This window comes from Monomorium pharaonis, chromosome 3 (genome assembly GCF_013373865.1).
Source record: "Monomorium pharaonis isolate MP-MQ-018 chromosome 3, ASM1337386v2, whole genome shotgun sequence".
In the NCBI taxonomy this organism is placed as follows: Eukaryota; Metazoa; Arthropoda; class Insecta; order Hymenoptera; family Formicidae; genus Monomorium; species Monomorium pharaonis.
This window is the reverse complement of record NC_050469.1, coordinates 11,564,403-11,585,852: the sequence shown is the minus strand read 5'-3', so window position 1 is coordinate 11,585,852 and position 21,450 is coordinate 11,564,403. Positions and strand designations below refer to the sequence as shown.

The 21,450-nt window shown below is 42.1% G+C and overlaps 1 protein-coding gene across 4 annotated transcripts in view; it reads right to left on the bottom strand.

The window, feature by feature from the left end:
• The window catches only part of LOC105839944 (retinal homeobox protein Rx1), a 48,015-nt gene extending 27,085 nt beyond the window's left edge, over positions 1–20,930 (bottom strand). For all 4 annotated transcript variants that reach the window (XM_036284336.1, XM_036284337.1, XM_012686603.3 and 1 more), the window contains exons 1-2: positions 19,767–20,930; positions 779–1,011 (exon numbers count right to left, since the gene is read on the bottom strand). In XM_036284336.1, the coding sequence (XP_036140229.1) occupies positions 779–1,011; positions 19,767–19,941 (408 nt within the window). In that variant the 5' untranslated portion in view covers positions 19,942–20,930. The remainder of the gene's footprint in view (positions 1–778; positions 1,012–19,766) is intronic.
• Positions 20,931–21,450: the final 520 nt, after the last annotated feature.

The window sequence follows — 21,450 nt, the reverse complement described above, 5'->3', positions numbered from 1 at the left end:
GTCGTCGCACGCGACTGCGTGCTTTTATCGCTGTCACGCACATAATTAATTTAATTTAGTCTAATACGTCGGCCCGGCGCGCCAGGCAGCGATTGTCGTTCCGATTGTTTGCACGGAAACGCCAGAGTTCAACCCCGCGGCCGGCGCGACCCCGAACACGATATTCGTATCCGTCAAATTTCGGCGGTGGAAGAATAAATCCTGCAGCTATATCGCGCGCTGCAGGTTCGCACGCGCGAATTTGTGCAGCCGAGAAACAAGAAAAACGTACATTACGCTAGATTATTTACGTACCTAATTGCGTAATAAATTCTCTGATATCTCGGGAGTTTTGCCTTATATCAAAACGTATACCCTGTGCTATATTTTATTAGACTACCCTGGGTGGTCCCTGCGGCTACCAACTCTTTATGCAAAGTTATAAAAATATTTTGCTGTTAATTGCAGAAGAGACGATAGAGAAGGATCGTTTCAATATCAAAACTTTAAAAGAGATTTGCTTCTTCTGTGCGCATGTGGAGACAATATATCTATCTATCTATCTATTCTGCAGGTCTATTGAATATCCCCGGGGAGGATATAAAAAGATTTCTCACGTTTCCGTCACCCTTTCTGCTCTATAAGAAGAAACGATATTTTTCAATCGAATCGTTATCACCTTAAATTTCGAAAGACGCTTTCATCACTCTCTCGAAACACGTAAGCTAGACTGGTAACCTCCTGCCCCTCTCCTCTCCCCCGCCCTTAGATTCGTAAATTGGTTCGGCGAATGACTCACCTGAACACGAACTTCCGGGAGGTTGACCTTCATGGCGAGCTCCTCCCTGGAGTAGACGTCCGGGTAGTGGGACTTCTCGAACGCTCTTTCAAGCTCGTGCAGCTGGTAGGTCGTGAAGGTTGTCCGGTTGCGACGGTGCTTCTTCTTGCCCCCGTTGCCGTTTATGTCCTCCCCGCAGCCCGCGCCGAGCTCCTCGTCGCTGCCGCCGCCAGTGGAGTTGCAGCTGTTCTCACCTGGAAGCCGCGACAGAGAGAGCGGTCAGGTCTCCTCGGAAACGGTCGTTATGGGTAATAGGAGCGGTAATGGTGATCGATTTATCCGGAGTCGCAGCTATTACCCCCATTATGCGCGCATAATAGTAGCTATTAGAAGTGCCGCAACGCGTGGCCGCGTGGAATTGCGTGTCCGTGTGCGTGCGTGCGTACGTGCGTACGGTAAACGCACGTGCTGCACGAGTGAATTTCGGTCGCGCACTTTAAAGCGCCGTTCGCGCCTGGATTTCTTCTTCCTTTTTTTCTTCCTTTCTTTTCTTTTTTTTTTTCGCGTTTCGTGACTAAGCAAGCGCAAAATACGACGCGTTTACGCTTCGTTGAATGTAAAAGAGACAACGTGGATTAATTAGAGTATTTGACGTTTAATGTATGCGATGCTTAAGAGGGAACGGAAGAACGCCGGTTATGGTTCGATGGCTGGATTACTTTTCTCGGCGAGTACGAGAGCATATATATAAAGTATCGGTTGTCACATTTCCTTTACGTATAAAGATACAATATAATCTCGTGGCTTGCTGCAAAAATAAAATCAGCGTTAAACAGCACGATGCCATCATTATAGAAGCTAATGAACGTTCTTCCCATATGATTTTGTCGGTTAACGAAGCGAATGAACTAAATTGCTATTTTTTTCTTCCGTCAATAATTCGAAATAAATAAGAGAAAGAGGAGACGCTTCTTTTTCTTTATGACGTTAATGCGAAAGTGGAAGATTGGATATTGGTTATCGAAAATAAAGCTGCCGGAAAAAAAGTAATCATTTGCATCTCGAGAAATATCTATAAAATATAATAAAACTGTATGTAATTGAAAGTAACTGCGGAAATGTGTCTCTTTCCCTACGATTCCTTCGATATCAAATTAGGCTCCTCAAATATTTGTTGAAACAGATGCGTTGCAAAATATTTCTAATAACAAAAAATTATGCAATATGTAAAAAGTAATAGAAAAGAAAATACTGTATTTGTAGAATTATGATTATATTTAATACGATTAATATAAAATCGTTTAATAGAATTATTGATTGGCGTCTTATATTTGTGTATAAAAATAGGTTTGCAGGATACCTTTATAAATATGTATACGCATTAATGCTCATGCTATAAAGTGAGTGGAGGATTCAAGTTACTATTTCCATGTGTTCGAAGGAAGAATGTCCTGGAAGGAATCATCGTCTAGTCGTTCACAAGATAAACGGGAGAGCGTCGGCGTAAGTGCGCGTTGACACGCACCCCTTTTCTAGCGAAGTGACACGTTGTATTTGTGTAACTGGGCTCTATCGTTTCGTCGCTCCGCTTATCCGGAGCGCTTTATTAAGGCGACGGCCACATCGCCGCGTCGGTTGGCGACGATTAACGAAAGGGTCAGCGCAATGAAAACGACGGGGATTTATTTACGCTGCCGAACAATCACGCGATAATTTTCATTGCAAATAACGGCGGCGCGGCATTCCGTCGTATTTGTGTATTTAGAAACGGGTGGCCACGGGGTACATTCGTGCCCGGTATTCCGGTCGAGGTCTAATCGATTTAAGCGCGGAATTAATTGTCCGACCGACTACGATATGCCGTGCCGAGCGCGCATTGTGCTTAATTGTTTCACTGTCAAAGCGCAGGTGCATTGTAATGAGATTTGCATTGGCGATGACAGCGCTGGCGACGACATCGTGTTTGCCGTAGTCTTGGAAAGTATATATAAGCTACTTCGATACTACCGCAATGCCGCGTGTATCTCCTTACCTGATTTATTTAATGTAGGAAACCGACGTGTAATTATTTATGACAAACAGCTGCATGTACGTATAAGAGAAAATTCAAAAATATATTACGAATATCCTGTCAGTAGAGCTTAAAGTTAGTTAGGCAGTAGAAACATATCATATATTGGAGACATTTGATTTATAAAGTTAACTCTAAAATCCATATCTACTTTTAACATAACAGAAATCTGATTCTGCGTCATTTCTTCGAGCAATTACTCGGTATTCAGTTTTAAATTCAATTTTCATTTCAATTTTATCTCACAAAGATTTTTCATAGAAACAAATGTTACGAGAGAGAAAGAGAGAGAGAGAGAGAGAGAGAAAGAGAAAGAGAGAAGGAAATCGCGTTGCTCGCGTGCGTCACACAGTTTGGAAAGTCCGCTTGCTTCGAGAAAAAGTACTCCACTACTGTGTTCTTACCGTGCACTTTTACCTACTTTCGTATAAATTACAATTCTCTTCGTAAATTACACGATCGTCGCCAGACCGTGCAATTTCGCGGATTAAATCATTAAGTGAGTAATCACTGGGTAATTTTCGAGCACTTTGCGTCGCTGTGAGAGAATTTAAGGCGCGTCAACACGCGGCACTTCCACCGAGCTATTACGCTATCTCTTTCCTTGCAAATTACACCTTTCGTTGAGGTTGATGATTGCTCGCGTCTGAACGCCCAATCAGGATTCACATTATTTTCATTTTCGACGTAATATCGTTCGAAAAACGGAATCTCTCCCGCGATTTCCTTGTGTATTAGGCCACAGTGAATTAAAATAAATTTTAAACGTACAAGAGATTATTTTTATCGCGACCATTAAAAATACATTATGTTGATTTCGCAAAGTTGTATATCAAATGTGTATTAAGGATTTGCGCGGGATGTAAAATACAACAAATGCTGCGATAGACCTTACATAAGAGATCCGGCTAAAGATTCTGCGGTAAGAAATCAAATGAGCGAATAAAAGTGAATTTTAATCCCTCGTTTCGAAGTTCCGCCTTGATTCTGGCGAGGATTAATACGATTGTACGCTATTACACAATGCGGAACGCGTTGCGCTCGCTGGGCGAACTATTACGCGATCATTTTCCCTGCAAATTACATCCATCCCGGGTGCTGCGGTTACTCGTCGACGAACGCCCGATCAAACCTCGCATTATTCCCGTCCCCGAGTGTAATATCGTCCAAGAAACCGAACGGCACCACCGACGAAGAGATTGATCCTGCGGGACCGCGGCAGCAAATAGGTATTTTCCACCCGTGCAACCTCGCTCTTCGCCACCCCTCCCGCCGTAAATCCTAACTCCATCCCGAGATCCGGCCTGTAGACGTCACGATCAAGGGAAGTTTCTCTTTCGGGCAGTCTACCTCCGGAGACTCTCCCCCCTTCCCCTGTATAGCTATGTATATATCTATATATATTATATATACATAATGCGGATATACATATATCCATGGTACTCTCTCATTAACTGCATAATTAACCTTCTCTCGCGTCGCAGCGCAGCGCGTTAGATCGAAATGCGGGGGAGGGAGGGGGGGAGGGTAATCGAGGGTGGCTCGATGGCGGCACTCGCGCGAGCGTGCGCAACCGGCACGCATCCCACGATCACGCGCGCACGCACCTAAGCGCGCGGCGGCGCGGCGCGGCGCCCATGCATCCTCGCAAGAAGGCTTCGCCCGGCACTAACCAACAGCCTAATAACCTCGCCTTAGCTGGCGATTGACGCGCGCGCTTGTAGCGGCTAATTATCAACAACAATCGATAATGGTTCCCCCCCCACCCTTCTTCGCTCCCTGAAGAGTGCCGACGCTACCATCGTGTTGCCCTCCCCCTTCTCATCGCATTTTCCTCCTCTCCTTCGGCCTCCTTCTGATCCCTCGCGATTTGCTTCTCGTCCTACGCTGTCCCCTTCGACATGCATTCGCTGTGCCGATTACTCTGCTCTCTAAGACGCCTGGTCTCCTTTCTTTTTTCAGAGACGATATTCATGTGGAAATCGACGAATCACGAACCAATAAATATAACTGAATGCCGCGAGATAATTTTGTCAATCATTTAAGAAGAATTTTGCTTAGAAACTTAATTGGATGTTAATAATTTCAACCATTATCGCTTGTTCTTCATTCGATAGAGATTTTTAGTACAAGAAAATGTCGTGAAGACATTTAAGAGTTCTTTTAAGAAGCACGTCCACTACTTTTTATATTTCACTTGATTAATGCGTTTTATGTCTCTATGGAAGCGTTTAGATGCTTTGTCTGAATGTAAGTGATTTCCAAATCCAAATTGATACGTTATTTAATTCAATTATAATTGTTTCGTAAGAAACACGCTGTAATTTGATATAAGAAACCTAACAACATTATCGCTATTTTAAACTTCTCGGTGAATTTTAATTATCCAATCGTGAGAGAGAGAGAGAAAGAGAGAGAGAGAGAAAGAGAGAGAGAGAGAGAGAGATTACAAGACACAAATTGCGAATGTTTGCAGATTCGTGACGAAGGTTATTAACTAATTTAATTCAGCTTTCCGAAAGACGTGCAGCCATGCGTGCACGCCAGAAGTTTATTCGTGCATCATGCGCCGTGAAGTTTCAACCGACACCCGATAGAAGTTGGAAATTTACACCTAGAAGTTGCGTGTCGTCATTCTCACTCTCTTAGGCATACAAAGATTGGTTGCAAATAAAAACGTTTGAAAAAAAAAAAAAATATTGAAATAAATTGCATTGACATAATTTTGCAATTTTATATCTTTAATATCGATCTAAGTTGCATCATACTTTACACCAACATGTACATGCAGCGCGAAAAGATTGCCACATCGATCCCTCGTAATTATTTAATATCTTCAAATAAATGATCGACATCACGTCACGCGAGGTGTCCCGGATTCGAGCGATTTCGTCTCAATTATTTAGCTGTACACATCGAAAAATTATAAAGGGGGCGGGGAATAAGTACGAATCCATCCCACACGCTCATGTTGTTTGCGCGCGGCGATTGCTACGGATATTCACAGAAGCGGATTTCTGTGATACGGGTGGTAGGCATACACACGTCTGAATAACTGGATGGCCCGTGTGTATGTGCGCGGATACGTCTGCGCAATAATTGGTTTCGGTCGGGACAGAGTAACCATCGTGATTAAATCCTACGAGGCAGCTGCAGGGTGGCGGAGCGCCGTCGCTCTTACTACTTGCCCGCCCTGTTATATCGAGGAGTACATCCCCGAGAACGACCTGCATTTTCGTGCATTAAACGCGACACTATGCCCGGAAAGCGAAAGTTTATCGCATTATCCGAGATCAGAATTGGCCGGAGGCGGTTAAGAATCAAAGAGCGCCGCGCATTGACCGCTCTTCGCGTGTTTATACGAAGACTTATGAACAAAGTTTGCATTGTAATTTCGCAAATTTAAACCTTCCTTTCTAAAATTTGAGTCACTTTTGTACTGTATTTATAATATTTCTGATAAAAGTTATTTTTTTTATGTATAAAACGCAATAAGAGATACAAATACGAAGATTCGTTTTCGTGATGAACGGATAAAAACGATTCGTTATATTTTCGCTACTTTATTATATTAGAATTTTATGCCATATCAAAATTTTACATCAGCATGAGAAAATATATTTATGTACAAGACCTGTGGAAAAAACGATTTTGCTAAAGTATTTAAAAATAAAGCTAGATATAAATGTGAAAATAATTTTTTTTGTTATATCACATCAAATTAATTATACAGGACGCTTGAGCTAAAACGTTAAAATTTTTTACAGCGTTGCTTTCTTTCTGTCTCTTTCTCTCCCTCTCATCATGTCTAAACGTTCTACATAATTATTTGATTGTCCGACCAAATTTTCAGATTTATGTTTAGCTGAATTTTTAAAAGCTCCAGCAAAAAAAAACCGTTCTTCCCGTGTATATAAATCACGTCAGACTCCGTTATAAAAGAGATTCATCGACAGCGACATTCATATCGCTGTAAATCACAGAAATTGCACTAATGCAGTTTTCATGTTGCCTCTTATCGGAGTCCTTATTCTGCTCAGTGTGTGTTTCAGGGAGCCCGCGGAGCAACGTTGCTTTACGTTTTCTGCGTTCTCATCGGTGCGAATAGGACGAAACGTCCCGATGAGCAATTTTGTGACATGATCTCGGAGAGGGATAAACGAGAGACCAGTCGCCGGGTATTCCGCGGTCACGAGCGACGGAGGAGATGGTATCGCGCGGATGCAAAGCGGTCCTCTAGTCGGTACTCTAGCTACTTAAGAGATTGACACGGCGAGATAGTATAATGGACGGAGCGACCGGCGAGAGAAGAGATTCGTAGCTCCGCTCCCCGGGACCCGGCTCTAATGGGCCAACACACTGATCGCTGATAAATTTCAAAACGCCATGGGGGCCTTTTGATTCTTCTCGGCGGCTTAATCGAGTTAAGGCGCCGATTGAGAAGCGCGTTAGCGGCGAGTTAATGTGCCGCGCGTCATTCCCCGGAGAACGATACACACGCAATCGTGTCCGTAAGTGAGATATAAAATGCACGAATCGCAGCTACGCGAGTGGCTAAACCGTACGCTTTCACACGTGGCGACGTTATTGCTTACTTCGATTATACAACGTAGTTGTGTTAATAAATAAAAATTGCCTGAGATGCGTAGCTGTCACATTGTTTGTAAATTTTTAGATAATTTATACCAATAAAATAATTGTTGTCATTATCATACTGCATTTTTTTCTTCAGAGATTACATTTTGTGTGAAAATGGCGTAAATAATAAATCATTGTGCAAAGACAATCTCACTAGTGTTTCGCGTGTGGCATTTGCGAAATACATGTACTAACTTTGATAGACAGCAATTTCATAAATATCCAATAGTATGCAGTTTAATATCGATATACGAGCAAACGAATCGCGTGTCCATGATGGGAATTAAAATTTTTCGCTCTCTGAAATTTAACGACGCGGTCGAGCGGAACGGGTCTTGAAAAAATCAACAGATATGTCAAAAGTTATGCATTGTTAGGCGCTTATTAAAACCCGGGCTAGCCCGGGTAGTTGAGTTCGTTTCCCTGTTTGTAGTGTAAACCGCATATATATCCCAAAGCGCGCATTTAATATATTTGCGAGCAAATGTCGCGAATGATGAATTAGAGGTAAACGAATTGATTCCAACAAATATACGTGCTTTCGCAGATCAGTCGCGGATGATAATATCCGACTGCCGGTCAAATTAATTAATGTCCCGTTGGCATTTTGTTAAAGGAAAGTCGTACTTTGGCTCATAAAACGAGAAGCCGGTCAACCGCCAATCAAGTGTCAAGATGGTTGCATGAAACCGATGAACTTTCGCGCTTTTTTAGACACCCGTAATCCAATATTATTTCGCAATGACAATTTTTTTTCGCGCGGTTATCAGATCAGGCAGCTGAATAGCGGCAGCGGTATATCTCGAGGTAACGATTTTGTAAAAGTTTGAAGTTTTATCTGATAAAAAGCCGTCGCTCTTACGATTCACGAATGTCCTCAGTTTGCGACTGTGTGAAAACGGTTAATAATATATATATATATATGTATATGTATAAGATTGAACGAACGATGAAAATTGATAGCTGACGCGAAAATTTTGCGCGAAATCAGCGGCATCAAAGATAAAGAAGGATAGATGCGCGATGATTTTGTAAACTCGCCGATGCCGCGCGGAATGTGTACATTAAACTCGTGCCGCGTATTTAATTGAATTTCCTGTCCAATATTGATACGACTAACGCGGTATCCATAATCAAAAACTAGATGCCCAAAATGATTAATATTCCGGCCTTGGCGATATTTTAGTTAACTCGGCCTGAGAAGAGGTGATAATCAGAATCGTTAAATCCAGCGCTAATTAACCGAACACTTAATTAAAAAGAAATGTGACATTTTTTTAAACGCAATACTTGCGTTTCATATTCAAACCTTGATGCATTATTTATCTCAATTACTAAGTACATTTTTACGTGGTAAAAGATAGAATTTCTTTAATCACTGAAAATGATGTTCTATTTTTGTTGTTTTTCTCTGCTGTTGCACACATAATTACTCTACTTATCTGATATTCTATTATGTTAAATAAATCCCGCATATTACGGAAAACTTTGCTACATAGATACTTTATTTTTTATTTCCTATCGATCGCTGTCGCAGTCAATTGTGAATTTCTCTCACGTCTCACCGAGATGAGAGTGCTCTTATTGCCAAGTCAGTTATACAAACGTTTCCTCGACGCGTACAAAATTTCTTCTCGTGAAGAAAAAAAACGGGATTTCTACTCGCCGATACTGCTCGATATTCGATGCAGGATACACCACGGCGTCGTTTGTACTTAAGCACGGCTGTCGATTCGGAATCTAATTTCCTTGATCGGCGTGGGAGGAGACGGTGGCGAGATAAGGAGGGACGGAACGGGGGAGGAAATAAGAGAAAGAGGAAAGGTATGCCGTCACACAGAGGGCTTAGCTCGCCGACCAAAGAGGATTACAGAATTTGTCTTCCCGTGGACCATCACCGGTGTCGTTCCTGCCTCTTCCCTGCTGCCTTCTATCTTTCTCCCTTTCGGTCCCTTCTCCTCTCCCCCTCCCCCCCCCTCCCTCCATCGCTCCTCCCGACTCTTTCAGTTTTTATCTCCGGAACGAAACGCAATGGCCACTTTGCGCGGCACAAAGTTTCGACGGAAATTTCTTCGTAAAAGCCACTGTCACCTGTCGCGCTCTTTAATCCGACGCACGTATCGATCCTCGGGAGAGAAGTGTCTCCGCCCGCGTGCCGCCCGGCGTGTACGGTGATGCTCTTTTTGCTCGCCCGAGACACGGCGCGAGTGTGTGTCTTTATCATCGCAGTGGTACTTAATGCCGGCCAATACTACCCAGCAAATTTAATTTATTTAAAGCACTCGCAGCCCGGATCATCGGGAGCTGTTAGTCGAGTTAATTGACGGGGGGATTAATAAAGCGGAGCGGGAAAAGGAAAGAGCGAGTAAATTAGCGAACTGGTTTCCGATCGATATCTCCGGCGGCGAGTTTTTCTTCTCGTCGGGGAGTGTAAGCGAATGTAAAACGCGTTATCTCTCCTCGGCGAGATCGGCGGGCCGGGTTTACATTAGTAACCACCCCGGTTTGCGATAAATTAAATTTCTGGATGACCGATGCCGATGCAGGAGGTAACGGTCGCGTTAATCGATAACCGAGTTAACAAAACGGCGAGTGAGTAAATTACTTCGTAAGTTGGCGCGAGTAATCGTGACGATCCTTTTTTCCCCCCCTCCTCGTTGCTGTAATACGTACATACGTACACACGTACACATACGCTGTCAGCTGTTTACGGAGAAGCGAAAGGGCGAGCTTAATCTTTGTAAGATGGAATATCGGGTTCGTCGATTATTCGCGTACGGGATATCGAATTATTAATTCGTCAGGCGAGCGCGCATATGTGCGTATCACAATAACGCTCGAGGTAATAATCTTAAGCTGTCATCGGGTTCTTGTCCGCGGGGATAGAGTTTCTGCCTAAGCGGGTCAACGGATAGAGTATGGTAAAGCGACAGGCGGTAAACATCCCACGTGAAACAGCTTCGAAACGAGCTCCAGAAATCACAAAACGGAATTAGCACATGCGTCTTTCGAAAGGAATTCTCGGGAAATATCGAGGAACACTCTGTTCCTCAAGTGTAAATAATAATTATTGCAAGATGAATTATGAAATCACGTTTTTAAATTGCGTTTTTAGCGCGGTCTTTAGTTTTAAATAAAAATTTATTTGTTAAAAATCACTTGCCTTCGGCTTGTACATACATCCACTTTTCACACTCGTGCTGAAAAAGTCAACTTCCCGCCCTTATTACACTATGTACTATTGTACGCAATAGAATTTTATATAAGATATAGAATTCTTTTTGTGTTCTTTTTTTCTCGAATATGTTACCTGATTTCGCCATAAGCGTTCAATTATTTATATAATTCATTTTCAAACTTCGTCGACATCCGTCTAACCGCAACGTGCTCAATGACAGGCGTAGAGTTGATTTTTCAATATTTCCTGCGTCGACTCGGCAAAGTTGAAATTCCGCAATTACCACACAAATCTTCTCCATAAGACTCTCTCCAGAGAGGAGAGGAGTGATCTTTCGCTTTCCGGATTCGCGTAGTGGTTAAGGTGGACGAAGACGAAGGGGGGCGGGAAGTACGATTTATTTTGTTTACGTACCTTTTGCGTGGTTTATAGCTCGTGACGGCGTGGGGCCTGCGTTATAATAGTAATCAACGGGCAGGCGGGGGCGGCCCCTCGTTATCGTTACTAGTTAATAATTTAATTGTTCGGTGGCGTGCGGGCTTTATTGGGATATCTCTGCCGACATCGCGCGCAACACGGCAAGCGCGAGTACGTATATTCGTATGGCGCGTGTATGTATGTATGCATATGTGTGTGTGTGTGTGTGTTGTGTGTTGTGTGTGTGTGCGTGCCGCGCTTTATGAGCCGGTCGTGCAGCTCGCGAACGCGGCCTGCACGCGTGTAATGTGCGCACGTGCACGCGTGCACGCACGCAGGCATGCACGCACGCACGTACGTACGCACGCACGTAAGCAAGCCAGGTAGGCAGGCAGGCAGGCAGGCAGGGCATACGGGCATACGGAGTGACTGACTGACGGCTCGTACACACACCCACGCCCTGAATTATCCAGGCGTCAATATTAATCGTGGTAATGACGTACCGATTGCTAATCGCTGCACAAATTACGCCAATACTGCACACCGCGTGCGAGCGTCTCTACTTCCGCCGTGTCTGCCGGTATACCGGTGCCCGATGCCCGCCTGCGCATCCACCCCCGCTCGCTCGCTCGCTCCCTACCGCGCTATTCGCCGTTCGCCCTCTCTGTCTTCCGACAGGGGCGACGCCGATTCTCTCCGGCGTATTCTCCTCTCTACATCTATGCTGATATATATGCAGACTTCCGTCTCGAGTGTAGTCGGCTATCGATCACGAGGCATTTCGGTATTCCGAGCGCAGTAAAATAGATTCCGCGCGATGCTCGGTGTACGATTGATCGGCGACACACGCGCGCCAATTACCACTCGCAAGCCCTGATCGCGACGGTAATCCGGTTAAACTGGCGCGGAACGGCACGGTGCCGCCGCCGCCGCCGCCGGTTTCCATTCGCTCTCGCCATCCTCGTGCAAAAGAGAATTGTGTGCACCTAATCGTCGCCGAAATCTCGATTAGGTTAATCGGTCTTGTGACAGTTATTTCTGCGGAAATTGCATTTACGAGGAAAACAGCGCAACATTAACTAGAATGTGAATACAGCTGTGCGAGTAGCTCGAATTCAAATCCGAATTGCAGTGGAAAGGTTTACTCTGAAAGATTTGAATAGTTCGACCATTTCGAATCATCGATGATTTGATTTCAAATCGACCGCCTATTTTTTTTTATTGTTTCATTTGTATCTCCCGCGAGACCAATCTTGTGTCAGCGTGTACTAATTCTCCTGTCTCTGATTGTTTGTCGGTCTCCAAAATTTTTCTACCGCGTTTCTAAATTTTTTAAACTATTCAAAAATTTGTGTGCACGATCGACAATTGTCTTTGTAAATTTGTTTCAACATTTTGTATGATTTTTATGGAATTTAGAACAAAATTTGAAAAAAATTACTTTATTATATTTTCCTAGTAAAGTGCGTTAAAGTAATCTCACTTTGATAATAACAATTGTAATCAGTATATGTATTTACGATATATATTTAATGCTCATTTATCAGTATAATACCCTCACGATTATTATATATGTAATATCTATTATAAATTTTTACTTAGCACATCATTTATTTGTAATTATTTTCTGAAATTCTTACAATTATTTTTCTCGTCTATTAAAAAGGATCTACTCGTCCATTAAAAAGGAATGTCATTGAAAATACTTTATTACAATTTACTTTATTTAAATTAGCATGTAATGTAAAAACGGGAAATTTTATTCAAATTCCGCATTCGAATCAAAGAGATTCGATTCAATTTGATTCGGCCTCGGAAATTTCAAATTCAATTCAATTCAATTTCGAGCATGTTATTAAAGATTCGATTTGATTCGATTCGACCTCAAATACTTAATCCGCACACCTTTAAACGTGAATTAAACAATAAATTCCGCAAGGAATTTATTTCGCCGGATATTTCTTGTTGCGAAAGAAAATATTACCGAAGATTACATACAGAAGATTATATCTAAGGAGAAATTAGTCTCCGTCATGTGACTAGCTATTTATTTATTTTGTGCCTTATTTTTACTTCGCATGTTCGCCTTGTCTCGACATTAGATAGATAGATATTTATTTATTTTGTGCCTTTTGGCTTTGAAATTGTTCTCAAGTTCAACAAAAAATAATATCTGTATCAAGATTCTCTGTCACCAGCCTAAATACATTAATGTACATACAAATCCAGATTCTTTTGTCTCGGCATCACAGTCGCGTGCGTTTGCCGTTGAGAAAATTTACTTAATTTACCGTTCACCCGGAGCCTCTAATAACATAACGATTGTAAGTGTTTTGAAAAGGAGAAAATAGCACCGGCACACACTAGGACGAATCTAGCGCGCGTGGTGGAGGTCAACGATTTAGTCGGGCCTGTCCATTTCTTGCACGGCTGCGTCCAATTTGCGATCGGGCGGTAAGTGCGAAAAGTTTGCTCCCGAAAAAACAACGAGACAGACCCCCAGCAATAAATGGGTATAAAATTACACGTAATCGCCGATGCCCCCTGCTATACCCCCGCCGGTGTTGTCACGCGATCGAAATTGCTCCCCCTAACAAAGCGGCTTTTACGTGCGGCGCTCCGGCCCGGCCCGACGCGACGCGATCCGCGACGCCCTTACGTCACGAACTGTCGTATTTTTTTTTTGCACACATTATCAATGGTGCACGAGGCTTAAGCTCTTCAGACGTAAATAATTTTGTGTCTTTATCAAGACGCTACCAGCAAAAATTGATTCGACAACTTGCGAAAGACGTTTGATACGTTTGCTTGAAATAAAGTAGAAAGAATATAGAGGAAAATGAATATTTAAAATTATGAATATTTGCCCTTTTTAAGGCTTCTCGAGTTGCGAAGGAGAATATTTGAATAAATGTGTAACGCTGCAAATGAGTATACATATTGATTTGTATTGCGGACGCGCTTACTGCAAAATGTAGATGTTGCATTTTAAGTTGCAGTTGTACGTTGATAAGTGCGGGTAGGTCGTATATCAGAGCCTGCGATCAGATTAGCGTCAATTTAGCGGTAAAAGCTAGGTCGTAAATATTTCCTACAAACTCCAATCAGATGGAGCGGGGTAATACACGTACACACACGCGCGAGTAATGAAATTGTGATAACGCGAGTCATGCCAGCCGAGAAAAATGTGAATTTTTCAAAAGGGACGGGCAAAATGAAAAAAATTTTCATTTATTTGCAAGGATAATTATTTTGGCAAAGCTTTCGAATATAATTTAATATTCGTTCGTGTCATACAGTTGATACGATTGTTGAGTGTCCTCGTTGAAGAGTCATAATTTGATCGTTCGATTAACACACTTCACTCTGCAAAGAAGCGATTTATCTTCTTACAAGTACTTCGTCTGATTCCTTTTTAATTCAGAATTTTTTTTTTTTTTTTCCAAAAGCTGATTAAGTTTCTTTAAGGCGAGTGTCAGTTTCGTGAGCCATTTTGTGTGAAATTAATTATTCACTGCGAATAACTAGCGCGTTCGAGATCGTTGCCGATGATTTGCCGTGGTAGTTTATTGTAATTAGCATGGATATTATCAGTCGCGCGCACGATTAATTAATAGCTCCGTTCTCGGAAAGATGACTTGGTATCGGCGAATTGAATTAGACGGAATAATTGTGAAACTTGCGAGGCAGATGATGAAATTATGAAGCGGAAAGTTAACGACGTTAGCGCACGGCGTTAAAAGGAATTAGACAATCGCTGGGGAACTCGTAACACGACGAAGAAGTAATTCGAAGTGTGTTAACGTCGCTGTTCACGTATGTCGCCGGATTGATCTCGCGTATAGCTGAAAGCGATTTCGCATTTGTGTCCGACTAATACGTTGTTTAATGCGGTTTATCCCGCCATTATCCATCTTACGCTTTCTATCCTTTCCAGCGGTCGGGGCAATAAGCGCAAGTTGCAATATATCTTTCCAATACCGCAATATTACTAATTACAATGAATTACACGGTAAAAGCGGAGAATTATTTGGGAACGGTGAGCGCTCTGATTTAAATAAAAAGAAAGGTATATCTTCCGCGCGCGTGGCAGTAATATTTGATTAACGGTTGTATCGGTGTAGATATCTTATTATATATATATTTCTCTTTATTTTAAGAACACTAGTTGTATATATGGCATGTCGTGTTTATCAAAAATAGTAAGTGGCATGTTTCATCTATTTAAAGTAAACGAAAATACAAATTATCTTATCAGAAAGACCGTGAGACTCTATATTTATGGGGAATGTCACTTTCGAGCTTTGTCAATACAAAATTTGCATCATCGGTCCTATAAAAGACAATTCATTTTTGTTAAGTATTATTTATGTATTGGCATACTATATATTGTCTGCTATATATAAAATACAAAAAACAAACACGTTTGCAAAACTCACAGAGCGCATACGAGGGTAATAAGGTAGCAATCATTTCGCATCAATAAATCCCGTCCGCTTCGCGCCGTCTAACTTCGGCGGCAATTTATGCTTAATACGATTTGACTTTATTTCGGGAGTCCGACAGCTAAAACGGGAGACTGACAAATACCAAATTTACAAGGTAGCACGGTGACACGTGTACAAATAACGCGTATCGCGTTCGCGCGCGCGACAACGGCCATTCGTTATTCCAGCAAGTTAATTTCGATCAATCGCGGCCGCACAGTAGACGACCGATTCCCGCTGAGGATAACAGACCTGTTAGCCCTGTGTTAAAACTACAAGAGCGATAGAAGAATCGGAGGAGGAGGAGGAGGAGGAGGAGGAGGAGGAAGAAACGACGCGAGGAGGAAAGACGACGGGGCAGGCACGATCCATTAGTAGGCACGTCAATTCACCTCTTAAGAAGCGACTTAAAACCGCTTCCACCTATCTCTCCTCTACCCCGTTTTTCTCTCTTTTTCTCCCTCTTCCTCATGCGCCTCGGTTACCCCTACGTGCTCTCTCCTTCGTAGTTATTAGTAGCGGCTGGCCCTCGCCTTTTACCTCTCCTTTCTTCCCGCGCGTACGGTATCATAATTAATGATAATTCGATTAGCGGTACAAGATTGGGTCTCGGCTAAGCAGCCTCCGTCTTTATCTTAGCACATTTCTCTCGCGGTTGGTCCATCTGGCCCCCTCCATAATTTCCTTCAAAAACGATCAACGTAAATCCTCGGGAATAAACGCCGACAATTAATTCTACGTCGAACATATTAAGCTTGACAGGCTTATTCGAGCTTGTTATAGTTTTGAAATCAGATAAGAATGACTTTATTTTATATGCGTTTATTTTCCAATTCGATGTAATTTCTTTTATCGATGTTTTCATCTCCGATAAGATTACGAGTTATTTGATGATTTTATGAAATTTAGTGAAAATTGCTTTCTAAATGGAAATATATGCCCCGAAAAAAAAAACGAGACAATAAAGTTTTTATTGATCGAGGCTACGCTATGACGTTTATTAAACCATCCTCATTATATCTTGTAGATTAATTATTACTTTTGCCAAAATACATTTTTGACGCAATTACATTAAAATCGCACGGAATTCTTTCACGTAAAATACTTTTGGTCAATCTATTAATCACAAAGTAAAATTATGTTAAAAGTGTCGTGTGACAATTGTGGCCTTGGTCATTTTCGGGTTCGACGTAGAAATGAACAAAGTTGTGAGCACGGTATCGATATACTCCAGTTTATTAAATTATTAAAAGTGAAAGACTTCTTTTCTGCCATTGTTAATCGAAACAAGAGCTCTTATCGTGAGAAACAATATAATAACACTTCGTTGAAAATTAAGCATGATATCGATCCCCGTGCCATTAGAATGTAATGCTCCGCGATGACGCTAATTTATATGACTTACGGCGGTAATATCCGATAGCTGTGTTGCCCATTTTTTTCGTCCGCGCATCGTACCAATAATGGTAGCGCCGGCACAAAATTGTTTTGTCGATTTCGACCCTTCCGCCGAAAGTGTTGCGTCGATAACTCGCGCTCTCGCCCCTGTTGTGTGTGCGCGCACTTTCAGAATGACACGAACGACAGTTCGCGGGCAGCGTAGGCGAGCCGAGACGAAAGTGTCTCGAAACAGGAATTATCGGATATACGTTTCATCGAGCGAACGCGGAGGCACGCGCTACCCCCTATAACCGACCGCTCGGGGTCGGTTCGATCGCACGGTTCGGTTTCGATGCTGAATTAGCGTGTCCGCCTAGTTTGGAGAAACGAGATCTACGTCGCGATACTAACGATTTTCCAATTACACGCTAACGCTACCGTCCGTGCCGAACGCTCCCATGTGGCGTCGAATCACACGTACACGACAGGTGTAGCATCGGTTCCGCGTCAGGAAATTGACGCCAGGACTTTGTGTACATCCTTAGAATGACTGGGCTTTAGGCAATGTACTGTCCGCAGGCTTCCTAAGCTTTAATAAAACGGTGATGATTGTAATTTATAATATTCCAAACGTTACTGAAATTGGGGAAATTAATTTTAACTTGACTTATATTATGTCGTTTACAATCTAGGATTTTATCAAGAGATAATTATCTTGCGTGTTACAATTTAGAAAGACAAACGTATTTTTAATTTGTTTGTTTAGTAATTGTTGTGGAATTGGTCCCTAATTTTTTATTTAGATATTTAATAGAAGATATACCGTCTTCTCTTGTTTTTACTTTTTTTGCAGTACATAATTATTTCAACACTAAATAGAATAATAATAATGAAATACATAGACTCTCATATATTAAGTCGGACTTAAATGTATTAATTATTGATCGCTATAATTAATATCATCGCGGCCAGTTATTTTCGGAAACATGTAGGCTATTAATCATCAAATTATAGATCGTGGAGATATGATTAATGTTATGTATCTAGAACTATTTCGACAAAAATAAAATACCAACTGCACTGTTGAAATAAATTTTTACCAGTTGCGAAAAATACAGAGCACAAATTAAATAATACGGCGCATAAATGTCTCGTGAGGGAGCGAAGGAGTAGTGTGCGGTAAATTACTAAATTGATTTCATCAGTGCGGTGGAAAATCACGCAACGATCATAATTATTATCTACATCTACATACACCTATTTGCGCCATTACACGTTATTTCTTTGGATTACAACTTTCGTTGAGGTATGCGTGTATGTAAGTGTCATATTACGATTTTGTTCTATTTTAGTTTAAGAAAATGTGTAATTATTATTATTTTTATTTGTTCTTGCTAGAAAACTAGTTGATATGGAAATGCTTCCATTACCCCCACCAAAGAGAAAACTCTAATGGAAAATTAGTTTTGAATTAGAGATAAAATGTGGCATAATTGCACTTAATTGAACAAAGTAGCGCAATTCCCATATTAAAATCAATAATCATTGTTTTATAATAATATTCTAATGCTCATTTGATTTTCATTGCTTTGTGATAAATTGATAATCGCTGTTAATTCCATTATTGATTAATTATTGCATTGTGTCAGTTATTCGAGCGTCGCAATCACTTTCTTGATTCTATACTTCTCAATTATTTTTCTTAAATTTTATCCTCGGGCGTACAGAGGACATGTACATCGATCAAACGTGAGCCCAGCGATAATTAATCGAAACTCGATCAAACTTCATTACTGGCCGTAACGCAGCTGCCAGACAGGATAGCAAAGCGAATTCACGGCGCTTGATCGTGTCTGTCCAGCAGGATGCAAGATTCAACAGACGGACAGCGGAACGGTTTAGTCTGCTAATCGAATTAGCCCGTAAATGCGAAAAAATTATCGGACCCCGTGAAAAAACTACACGCGGCCGTTGGCCGAAATTCAGTTAGGTTTTCTATCAATTATGCTATTAACGCGCTATTGATTTTTCGTTTTAGGCCAGTGATACCACAAGTTTATCTGTATATATCCGATTGCATCTGCGCTACTTTAAAGCGTTTATTCTTAAAACGCGTCGAAAATCGGCTAATCTTGTAAACTAATTAATAATTAATAAACAAATTGTAAATTGTATAATAAAATTTTAATTAAGAGTCGAGAACAATGAATAATGTACAAGCGATTAATGATGCGACGGCAACTAATAAACTGTAAATGCATAGTAGCAAAGAAAATTAACTGGACGATTGAGATTATAGTTAATGAATTTTAATAGCGGAAGATGTTTTGTAATTAAAAAATTGATGCTCTTACAAGGAGGATTTGAAGGCGTAGGAAGCTAATATGAATTAACTTCTGAGTGCATCAGTCCGACGGTCCGAGAAAGCAACGAATTTTTGCAGATTTACAGTTTAATTCGAGAATTTTGATAGAGAAACTACTGCTAAGGAAAATAAACTGTATTTCTGTTATTTATGTTAAATTAGCTGCGATCTAAGCATATTGCAAATACTCAATATTACATTAGTTTTCTATCTTGATTTTTGTCAAATCACAGAGATATTTTTATTACATCTTTGTTTCAATAACTTTCATTTCGTTGCAAAGTTTTAAAATGTTAAACATCATAATACTAAAAGAAGAGATTACTATTAGTTCTACATTGCAAAGGTAGAAAATGAAAATTTAAATCAGACCCCTGACTTCAATTTCCTTATAAAGACATTTGTAAAACCTATTCATAAGGAAATATCTAAATTATTTCAGGTATTACTAATAGAAGGAGTAAATTGGGTACCGGTATTTTCCTGTGTGTCACGACTTGTGTCCTCCATTTCCTGATGAGTTCTTTTATGGCTGGCCAATCCGAGGATCGCGTCGATGCTGTGCCGTGGTGTACTACTGGCCGGTTTCGGTAAAACGATGTCCTGACTGTTCTGTGAGGCTGTGTCGACGAGCTGCTGGGAATCCATCGTCGGGAACTCGCACGGTGAACTCTTCCCGGAGTTTGCTCTGAGGTCGGATCACCACCCTCGCCGGTTAAAGATCTCGCGAGTGACTCTGCGGATGCACTAAAGATCGACGATCGCACGGCAAAACTCTTTGGCACACGTGTCTTTCACCGTGAAGTGCATTTCGGACAACATATCACGCACTACTTGCGAAGTTTTATTTTAGTCAGTTTCAGGATAATAAAAGTTCATAAAACTTACGACATTCGATGCTCTACAGATCTAAAATCTTCGGTACTGCAAAGTTGCCGGAACGTTTGGCCTATGTCAATCAATTAACAAGATCATGTCATCACCTTGAACAATGAACGTGGAATTAAATTCAACTTAAGATTCATCCCAGTGTTCGAGCTCTTGTAGAATTGAAGGAAACTCATTCAATATACGGGACTAAATTTTATTATGAATTTCCATACGTCCAATCACATGTCACCTCTTCACAAATCATGGTGTAGATCATGACACTTTCATCAACATTTTCTGCCGACACGGAACTGACCTGTCTCTCGTAACAATCATTTAGACAACAGTAAAAGACGGATGTTCTCTCATTAAAATTTTCCTAAGTATGTACTCATCACCAGACATCAGTTAATTCTCAAAGGTAATACTTTTTCGCTATTGTTTACTAACACCAGATTGTATCGTCCGAGTCTTTCAACGATTTCTTGAATGATCCGCTTACACCGCTATCACCCTACTCAGCTCATCGTTTATGGAAGGACACGTATTCCTCCGATTACTGGACAGGACGTCCGACTTCGTCCTCTCTCATTCACTTTCGTAGGCGCCAGATGGCTAGACGGAATCTTTCCCGTTAAGGTCGAAGCTCTTGAGCGTGCGTCGTGTCAACGAGGACTAGCCGGCCGTCGTCTACCGGGGTGGCCTTTGTTGCAGCTGTACACAACTACTCCCGAAGACTACTAGCCGGTGAAAGAGGTGGTCCGGGCATGAGCCGCGCGGAGGCGTGGCCTAGATCGACGAATTGGCGGCGCCGTTCGTCGGATTCGCGACCAATCGCGACAGGGATCCGGGAACATGGCGAGATCAGTGGTGCTCAACCCCGACAGGACTCGGAGGTAACCCTCTTCCTCGGACGGGGTAGCCGCAGGGGTTGAGGAGGGCGGACGGGCTCCCATGACGCCGTACGCGCGTCTCGTCCCCCACCATACCCGGGGTGTACGTGTGAGCGTCACGAGAGGGTGCTGTTGTGTGCGCGCGTGTTCGCTGAGTGTGTGTACGAGTGAGTACGTGTAAGGGACGAACACAGGGCGAGCGAGTCCGCGCGCACACGCGCACCGCGAAGGGGTGGTTCACCTAAACAGAGGTGGATGGTACACACACGCGGCCGGAGTGGGTTGATTCTTGCGGCGGATTCTGGCATCCCCTGTAATTGCCAGAAATGAGGTAAAGCTTACCGCTTACGCCAAGCCTCCTACGCTTCTGGATGCCCCGCGGATCCGCGGGACC